An 11,171-nucleotide genomic window follows, 5' to 3' on the forward strand; every position below is an offset into this window, starting at 1 on the left:
TGATAAATATATATAATAATATATATTAATCCTTTATTATATAAAAGAACGAAATATATAATAAGAAAAATACAAACTTCATTTTTCAATTCATATTTAAATAAATAATAAGGAAAAAAAAAAAAAAAAAACACATAATTATGTAGATCAGTTATAAGAATATTAGATTCTTATTTATATGTAAAATTTTAAATTATATATATCAGTATTATTATAATGTATATAATAAATAATACATAAATATATATATATATATATATATATATATATATAAAATAATGTAAAAAAAAAAATATATATATATATATATAATATATATTAAGATGTGAAGGGTAATAATTTTATGTATAATATGGTAAATATATATTTATTTTTCATACATTATTTTTATAAATATAAAAAAGAATGAATATAAAAATAAATATATTAAATAAAGAATAACATTTCTTATACTATTTTTAAACAATTATATATATAATTCATATATTATATATATATATAATTATATATAAAATATATTCTTTTTTGTTTTTTTAATATATATAAAAATAAAATATTTTCACATTATATTATAAAATATAAATATTAATATATGAAGGATTGGGGTATATTAATATATATAAATAATAAAAAGATTCTTCTACTTCCTTTAATTGATAAAGTTTATACGTCGTGAGAATTATATGAAAAAAAAAAAAAAAAAAAAAAAATACATCGTTTCATATATTATATAATATATATATATTTTTTCTCACATATATAAAAAAATTATGTTTATATATGTTTTATATATAATTATTATCACATACAGATTATATTACTACATACATAAATACATACATAAATATATAATATATATATATAATATATATACTTACATAAAAAAATATCACGTACATATAATCGAATACTATAAAAATATATGGATATTTATACTTTAATATTTTTTTACGCATATAATAATATTATGAAATTAAGAAAAAAAAAAAAAAATACTATAAGAAGTAAATATTCTTAAAAATATTGAAGTTCTTATATTTTTTTTCATTTATTTTAATATAATTAATAGAACAGAATTAAAAATGAAAAGAAAAAATATATTTATATAAAAAAAAAAAAAAAAAAAAAAAAATTTTCCTGTTTCGTAACTGTGTATATTTTTATATATATATTTTTTTATTATTTTATTTTATTTTTTTTTTATAACTTAAGGGTATCATACATGTAGATATTTATTAATATATGTAGAACATATTGAAAACATAATATTAACTATAAAGAAAGAAAAAAAGAGTGCAGCAATTTTTGTAATAAAATATATCTTGGAAATAAAAAAAATAAAAAAGTACATTCATTTTATAAGATATATTATGTACATATTTATTTATTTATTTATTCATTATAATATATTTTATTTATTTTATTATGGTCATGTAATTTTTTTTATTAAAAATAAGTCCATTTTAAAACATGAACGGGGAAAAAAAAAATATTAAATGAAAATATATATATTTTAATTCGTTCATCGCAAGATATACAAGAATATAATATATATTATAGTCATATGAATATATAATATATATATATATATATATATATATATATATATAACTCATATATATAATATATAATATATTTTTTATAAATATCTTATCTTTTTTTTCTTTTTTTTATTTATTAACTGATTTAAGTAGAAAATAAAAAATATGTATCTATAGAACTCAAATTTTGTTGTAACATAAAATAAGAAAAAAAATAAATGAAAAAAAAAAAAAAAAAAACTTATTCCAATTTTTTTTTTTTTTCAAATAAACAAATATTTCTTTAAAAAAGAAAGATCGAAATATCTTTATGAATATATAAATGTATATATGTCTACTTTTTTTTTATTTTTTTTATCATGTAAAGTGAAAAATACTTAAATATATGTATACTTTTAATATATAAAAACATTGTGATAAAAAATAAAAAAAAAAATAGTAATATTTTATATATATTTAATAGAACATCATATATATATATATATATTAGGTCCAATAATATTGTATATATCGGTCTCAATTTTTATTTTTTTATTATTATTTTTTTTAATAGTTTATATCTAATTGCACATAAAAAGTAATAGTAAATATTTAATATATGTATTAAGTATAATTGACATACGTCTATTTTCTTATAAAAAATATTATTCATTTGGTAAGTATAATTTTCAATGGTTTTTTTATTCTTCAAAAAATAAAAAAAAAAGAAAACATATATATATTCATTTTTTTAGCTAGTTTATTGAATGACCCATTATACGTATAAATAAATATATATATATATATATATATATATATAATAAATATGATAATATAATTTCCTTAAAAAAAATTTTGTGCCTTTATTAGTTTTTTTGGAAAATTTAAAATTAACGTTCACAAAAGTATATATATATGTACTTTGAAAAAATTTGTATGTGATGTGTCATAATAAATGATCATGTGCGAATTTTATTGTATACAAAAATATTACTGAAAAATAAAATGTTTTCAAAAAAAAAAAGCACTATATTAATAGCTGAAAAATATATAGAAAATATAATATATATTTATATACAAACTTATAATACACATGTATAAGAGTGAAAATTAAATATATATATATATATATTTATTTATTTATTTATTTATTCTTTTATGATATGAATACGTAATTTCCTATGCTGTCGACAGGGAATAAATGGTGGAAATCCTTTAATTCTACATTATTTGGCATGTGAAAAAATGTTAAGGCACACAAATTAATTTCGTGATTTTTTTCCAATAAAACTAAGTGGGAAGCATTTTTAAAAATGATTAAGTGACAATTAATAAAATATGTAGATGCATTTTTAAATACTTGTGGTTTACAAAAATGATCATTTTCTCCACATAGGAATAAAACTTGAATTTTATGAAGTCCTACATCTTTGAAAATTTCATGAGCACTCCACATTTTTAAATTATTTATACATCCTAGTATAGAATGAGAAATATTTTTTTTAACAAATGCTTGCCACATAAATCTATTATACATAAAATCTTCTGTATCATTTTGAGGCTCTCCTTTTTTTTTGAATTTCCTTTTTGAAAAAAAACAAGGTAGCATAAAAAAAGAAGATAAATTAATTAAGCAAGGAAATAATTTTAATATTTTTAAAGGAAAAGGTTTTTTTTCTAAAAGGCCTACTGGAGATATTAGAATAATTTTCTTTACTTGTTTTATATATTTTTTTGCAAAACATATAGCTATAACACATCCCATTGAAAAACCAATTAAATAAAAATCTTTATCTTGTAATTTTAAATGATTTAATAATTCTTCTATTTGATATAAAAAAAAATCAATTCCATAAGTTTTTTTTTTATGATTATATTTAGGACATGCAGATAACCCATGTCCATATAAATCAAAATTAAGAACTTGAAATTTATATTTTATTAAAATATTTTGCATTTCTAAAAAGGTTACATTAGATCCATTCAATCCATGAAATGTTATTACTAATGTATCTGTAATATTACCTTTTATATCATAATTTATTATACCATATTTTCCAAAGAATACTTTTCTATATACAAATGGGCATTTGATATTTTTTTTCTTTAAATACTTTGGTACTTTATATATAATAAAATTCTCTACATCTGAATATTTTTGTTCATCTAAAGGTTTGTCAACATTTAAATCTCCTTCTTTTTTAATTGTATTACTTTTATATTTTTCATCAAAATGTTTTTGTGAGGAATTATACATTTTTTCATTTTTTTTTTTATCTTTATTTTTTTTTTTTGATTTGTAATTTGAAAGATATTTTGTTTTACCATCACTTTGATCGTGATATTTATTATTTTTTTTCACATGCTCATTAATAATATTATTATAATTATTATCTTGTATTATATCAACATCATTATGATTCTTATTATTTTTACTTTCTTTGATTTTGATTAATATATCTGCATCATCTCTTGAATGTACAATGCTTTTCAGCAGAGATATATATTTTTTATTTATATTTTTATTTGTATTTTTATTTGTATTTTTATTTGTATCTATATTTTTTATTTCTTCATTTGTATTTATTTTTTTGTTTGGCCATAATATAGAATTTGTATCATTCATAATCGAACTGTAGCAAACATTATTTTCCACTTGGTTGTTTTTTGTTTTTTCCTCTTTTTTTTTTAAGTCTATATGTAAGTTAGTATTATTATTGTAAATTATGGAGTTCTCTTTTAAATTATTATTTCTCTTTTCTTTATTTTTTTTGCAGTTCGTAGAATAACTATGGTTCTTATGCATGACAATATTTGTTATATCATTTGTATTTTGTTCTTTTTCCTTACAAGAAGGATATATATCATTATAAAACCCTTCCTCCTTTTTATGATCACTTGAATTACTCATGCTTGAACTTTTTTTTTTTTTTATGTATAACAAAAAAGAAAATGGAAATAATCATAACAGAAAAAAAGAAAAAAAATTAATAAGATTATGAGAAAATATACAAAATTAAATATATATATATATATGTATATATTTTTATTTGATCATTTATATATTACATCCTTTTGTGTATATCATTTTATCTTTGTTATGTTAATTTTAATCTTAGTAAGAATTTTTTTTTTTTTTTTTTCAAATCAATATAAAGTATACCAACATTACAAGCATTGAAGGCCCACACAATTTTAGTACATATTAATATACATATTACTAATTAATATAATGTACTTTTTATATTTATTTTTATGTATTTCCAATGTTTATAGTATAAAATAAAGATTAATTACTTTAAATAAATTAAAAGACAAATACGTGTTGGCAAATAAAAAAAGAAATTATGTTAATAGGGTATAAATAAATAAAATGTTGGAAAAAAAAAATAAAATAAAATAAAAATAACAGAATGGGACAAATAAACAAATGTGTACTAAGTGGGGAAAAAATAAAATAAAATAAAAGTAAATGTATATATATATATATGTTTATATTATATACTCTCGTATTATATATATATATATAATTATTTATTTTATATGACCACTCAAATGTTATTATTATTATTTTATTTATTTAAAGTAATCACTTAATAATCAAAATGTTTTAAAAAAACAGAAAAAAAAATTTTATACATATGCACATATATTAATTAAAGTCGGACTCTTTTATTTTTAGTACACATATATATTTCCCTATTTTCCTGTATTGAGTTTTTTAATTTTGATCAAATAAAATAAAAGGAGTATTAGAAATATATAATAAGAACAATTCATACGACTAGTCAAAATATAAAAAAGAAAAAAATATAAGAAAAAAAATATACCATAATTAAAGAATCCCATATATTGTATAAATAACATAAAAATATTTTAAAAGACCATATAAAAATTATTCAATCATTATACCTATTACTGAAAATAAAAACACAACCAATTCAAAAAAAAAAAAGAAAAGAAAAAAAAAAGATTAAGAAAACGGGAACAAATTAAAATACAATATGATTGTGGTTTCAATTATATTGAGTATAAATTTAAATGACAGTAGAAATAATTGATTTTATATATACCCTTCTTAATAAATAAAAATGTACCATTTTATTAATATATATATATATATATATATGAATATATGTATAATAATATGTTATATTAATATATATACAAAATAACTAAAGAATAAGAGAATACTGAAATAAAACAAAAAAAAAATATTATATTTAAAATAAAGAAATATATAAAATATGAAATATAATATTTATTATGACCAATATCAATTATGTGAGTATTAAGGCTGTTAATAATTTTTCCCTTTATCATTTTATTTTTAAATATATATATATAATATGTTCCTTATTTATTTATATTATTTTTTTTTTTAATTATTATCCTCAAATTTAATTATCTTTATATAAATTTTTTTTGTGTAAAAGTTTTTATTTTTATACCTAATAAAATTTTAGCTCCTATTATAAATAAATATATATATATATATATATATATATATATATATATTATATTTATATTTATGTTAAATTGAATTATTATTATTTTATTTTTTTTTTTAGTATTTATTATATATATATATATATATATATATATATATATATATATATTTATATGTTTCCCTTTTTTTTTTTTTTTTTTTTTTTTCAATTTTATATAGAACTTTTGATATAATGAATAAACAACAATTTAATAATACATATTAAAAAAAAAAAAAAAAAAAATGGCCTCAACTAAAAATTTTTTTTCCAAAGAAGACATAAGTAATGAGGAAGGGAATGAAAAAGAGGAAAAGAAATCAAACAATAAGGAACTATTAGAAAATAATTCAGAGAAGTCCTGTTCTGGTATACAGAAAACTATTAGATTATTAAACTTATTTAGTAATAGTGAAAAGAAAAGGAAAATTGATATTAGTACTGAAGAATGTGCTGATAAAATATTAGAAAAACAAAATACTTTAAGTTCAAAAGATAAAGATCAAAATCGTTTAAATTATATGAATAATGAATATATGAATGAAAAAGGAAATGTTAAATTATGTGAGGAGCAGAGAGAAGGTACACATATTCGTATGAGTCATTTGGGGAATGAGGTATCTTACAATAAAACTGTTTCGACTTTTGAAAGGAATGAAATTAATGATGAGAAAAAGAATGATATCAAAATGAACGATATAAAAAATGACGATATTAAAAATGGAGACATAAAAAATAATGATATAAATAATGACGATATAAAAAATGGCGACATAAAAAATAATCATATAAATAATGACGATATAAAAAATGGCGACATAAAAAATAATCATATAAATAATGACGATATAAAAAATGGCGACATAAAAAATAATGATAGAATATCATTATATGGGAAATCAAAGAAAGGAGAAGAAAAAAATAGATATAGTAAAGAAAAAACAAGTATCCATGTACATCCAGAAGTAGAAAAAAAAGATAATATAAAACATTTTTTTGATTACACCAAATATAGAAATAAATGTAATGTAACATTTTCAATGAAATATAAAGATAGTTCTGTAAGTCTAAGTAATGACAAGTTAACTTGTTATGGTGATAAAGGATGGTCTAGTGTGTTTGTAAATAATGGTGCAGACATTGGAAAATGGTATTATGAAATAAAAATTGAAGAACCTGTACAGAATTTCAATTTTTTAGGTTATAAAGATAAAATTATAAAAGTCAATCCATATATAAGAGTTGGTTTTGCTTGTAGATATATGAGATATGATTATCCTATAGGTACAGATAAATATAGTTATTGTGTTAATAGTAAAAATGGAAAAATATTTAATAATTCTATTAGTTATGATTGTATGGAACCTTTTAATGTAGGTGATATTATTGGTTGTTATTTAAATTTAAAAAATAAAAATTCATATAATTTCGATCCAAGATTAGATAAAAAGTTATATGAACATTTACAAAATGGAATATTATGTGATCCAAAAAATCCACCTATCTTAAAAAAAAATGAAGGTTCAACAATATTTTTTTCTTTAAACGGGCAAATAAAAAAAACATCCTTTATGGATATTTATGAAGGATTTTATCATCCGTCTGTAAGTTTATATATGGGAGCATCAGCTAAAATTAACTTAGGCCCTAATTTTACATATAACCATTTGCAGGATTACGTCCCATGTGTATATATGGAGCCTCCCATCGTATTATAAAAATATATATATATATATATATATATATATTTGTGTATATGAGATCCTTTTGGATTACTAAATAATTAATAATTATAAATCATTTATCTTATTGTATCACATTATATATACATTTTTTTATTTTTTTTTATATTTTTCATTTTTTGTTAATTTTATGTTTCTGTATCTTTCAAAATATGTACATATATAATTATATATATATATATATATATATATATATGTACAGGTGAATTTTTATTTTAACATAAAAAGGTATGATTTTCATTTAAAAATATCAAAACTGATGATTTCAAAATATTTACATGTTTTTATATCTTAATTTAAAAAAATAAAAAATTAATTTACAAATACACAAAAAAATAACAAACAAAAAAAAAAAAATAATAACTACATAAATAAAAATAAATATATATATATATATTTATTTATATGTATAACTTTAGTGTGGACAAGGATTCGAGTAAGAAAATATCCACTTTGTTGTTTGAAAAAGGGTATAATGTAATATTATATAAATAAATTGTAAAAAATTAAATATTGGCCAATATTCATTAATAAAATAAATTTCGGTAAATTCTGATATCTAAAAAGGGAAATATATATATATATATATATATATAAATTTATGAACGTTTATATAGGTATATTATTTGTTTGGAATATATATTTTTATATATAATAATGGCACATATACATATATATATATATATATATATATATATTTTTATTTACCTGATATAACATAAAATCGGATAGTCTTTGTTCACCTGATGTTCTTATTAAAATATTAGGGGGAGGCAAATCACTTGTAAGTAATTTATTATGATAATTAACACTGCAACAAAAAAAAAAAAAAATAAAATAAAATAATAATAAAATAAATAAAATACAATAACAAATGATTCTCCTAATATATATACTTACATTTCTAATTGTTCTTCATTGAATTTTACATTTTCTCTGCAAAGACATTTTGTATCAAATTTTAATTCATTTTTATTTTCATGACCTGGATTTTTTAGTTCTTCTTGTTTCGGAATATCAAAATAACCTTCTTTAATCGGATCAGTCAAAATATTCGTACCAGAGAAAATATTATTTTCTTGTAATAAATTTTTGTAGGTGTCGCTGTATAAACTTGGATTAAAAGAACAAAGACTCATTTCATTTCTACTTGTATATGAAAAGAATATATTTAATCTTATACTATAAAGAAATAAAAAAAAAAAATTATATAATTATAATAATATATATATATATATATATATATATATATATATATTTATATATTTATAATACATATCAATCTTTCCAAATGTTACTTGTTAAAATTTTTAGTTTTTTCTTCTATGTCATAAATAATTTTCCTGTAAGAATCATTGACATAAGATAGGTTTCCAATAATTTTGATCTTTATTTTATTGTCTTTAATAAATTTACTATAATAAAAGGATAAAACATAAATGAATATAATATATATATATATATATATATATATATATATATTATATAACGATAATCATCTTTTGTTACTTACAAAAAGAAATCCTCATTAATAAGTACAAGTAAATTTAAATAAAATAAAAAATGAATTTCTTCAGGACTTCTATTATAATTAAGTAGAGAAAAGGAAAAGACGGATAAAATTTTTATATTTAACTTAATACATATTTCTATTATCTAAAAAAGAAAATTAAATTAAATTAAATTAAATTAAACGGTTACTAATTCGTTTTACATTTTCTTATATATTATATAAAAGGTATTATTATATTCATATAATAAATATTTCTTTATGTAAAAATATTAAAAACAAAAAAATTAAAATACATGTATTAATGTTTTAGATCCCATAAAATGTCCTAAAGCAGTCTGTAAACCCTTTTCTTTGGCGAATCTTCTATTACCATCCATAATTATGGCTATAAAAGAAATGTGGCAAGCGTAAATTTTTCATAAATATAAACATCCATTTTTTTTTTTTTTTTTTTTTTTTTTTTCTTTACATATATGTTTAATATTTATTCTATCCCTTAATACATATGTTACCAATCTTTCTATTCTAAAAAAAAAAAAAAAAGGAAAATGAACAAATAATAGTTGATATAATCATATTTTATTTATATATATATTTTTTTTCATGAATACATATTCAGGGTCATTCTAATGAAGTTAATATTAATGCAATATATTTCTTATACTCAAAAATGAAACCAAAAAAAAATTATAAAGTCTTAAGTATAATGTTTGAATTATATAAAATAAATAATATATAATACTTAATATATATTATATATATATTCTGAATTCATAGAAAATTATAAAGAAAAAAAAAACAAAAAAAACAAAAAAAAAAAAAAGAAAAGAGGAAATTTTGAAATGCTCTCCCCAAGTTACATATGATATAATTCATACGTATACAATATATAAATTAAGAACCAGAAAAAATTATATACGTAATAACTTATTTATTAATAAATAGTTAGAATATTTAAATTTTTTTTTTTTTTTTTTTTTTTTTTTTTAATCTTATTCAAAATGTTATTAAGTCATTATATTTATTTAAGAATTTGCACCCATAAATCGGTTAAATTTATATACATATGGTAATTTATTATAATACATTATATATATATATATATATATATGATATAAATTATATACCTATCTTTTTATTACATTTCAATATATACACACATTGTCATTCTCATAAGATTTATTTTTTATTCTCATTTCACACAAAAAAAAAGAAAATATTGAAACCAGATGAATATAAAAAGGTATCATTTTTTTAGGAATATATATATATATTAAGTGGCATATCAATTTTTTATTTAATTATTATACATCATTTTTCTTTTCTTTTCTTTTATTTTTTTTTTCTTTTTATGGGTATTATTATAAGTATATAAAAAGTTCACCATATGATAAACATGATAGAAATATATAAATTATAATAATAAACATAAATTTATTTTAGAAATCTTTAAAAATTGTCTTAAATATAATCAGAATATGAAAAGTATCAATAAATATATGTATATAATACTTATATTTTATGAACCATTATACATTAAAAATATAAGAAAAGTATAATTAGGTTTAATATATAAAGGCAGGTGTTTAATAAACAATATAGTCGCAGGAAGAAAAAAAAAGTTTTATAAAATCATATGATATTATTGTATATATATACATATATTATATATATATATATGATGTTTTTATTGTGACCTTTATTTATATTTGCATATTTTTTATTTTGGGTGACAAGTACAATAAGTATGCTATATATTTTTTTATATCGTATTATATAGAAATATGAATAAAAAAAAAAATTTATTAAATTAAACGTACAATCATATTTATGTATACATATATTTTTTTTTTATTAATACGTATGAAAATATTTGTATATTATATATTCCATTTGAGCATATAAAAAA

At 17.2% G+C, this 11,171-nt stretch overlaps 3 protein-coding genes across 3 annotated transcripts; 1 reads left to right on the forward strand and 2 right to left on the reverse strand.

The window, feature by feature from the left end:
- Positions 1-2,676: 2,676 nt before the first annotated feature.
- On the reverse strand, positions 2,677-4,431 carry PGSY75_0826200 (putative alpha/beta hydrolase; the record flags this gene model as incomplete). Its single annotated transcript, XM_018785384.1, has 1 exon — positions 2,677-4,431. The coding sequence occupies one exon, from the start codon at positions 4,429-4,431 to the stop codon at positions 2,677-2,679; it is 1,755 nt and encodes a 584-aa protein (XP_018642351.1).
- Positions 4,432-6,252: 1,821 nt separating this feature from the next.
- PGSY75_0826300 (putative SPRY domain) lies at positions 6,253-7,725 on the forward strand (the record flags this gene model as incomplete). The annotated part of the gene is made up of 1 exon (XM_018785385.1): positions 6,253-7,725. One exon carries the CDS (start codon positions 6,253-6,255, stop codon positions 7,723-7,725), a length of 1,473 nt encoding a protein of 490 aa, XP_018642352.1.
- Positions 7,726-8,164: 439 nt separating this feature from the next.
- On the reverse strand, positions 8,165-9,887 carry PGSY75_0826400 (putative dehydrodolichyl diphosphate synthetase; the record flags this gene model as incomplete). The annotated part of the gene is made up of 8 exons (XM_018785386.1): positions 8,165-8,308; positions 8,458-8,560; positions 8,650-8,931; positions 9,048-9,164; positions 9,263-9,405; positions 9,556-9,647; positions 9,732-9,787; positions 9,874-9,887. The coding sequence occupies 8 exons, from the start codon at positions 9,885-9,887 to the stop codon at positions 8,165-8,167; spliced, it is 951 nt and encodes a 316-aa protein (XP_018642353.1).
- Between the last annotated feature and the right edge of the window lie 1,284 nt (positions 9,888-11,171).

The sequence above is a fragment of the Plasmodium gaboni genome, chromosome 8 (genome assembly GCF_001602025.1).
Source record: "Plasmodium gaboni strain SY75 chromosome 8, whole genome shotgun sequence".
In the NCBI taxonomy this organism is placed as follows: Eukaryota; Apicomplexa; class Aconoidasida; order Haemosporida; family Plasmodiidae; genus Plasmodium; species Plasmodium gaboni.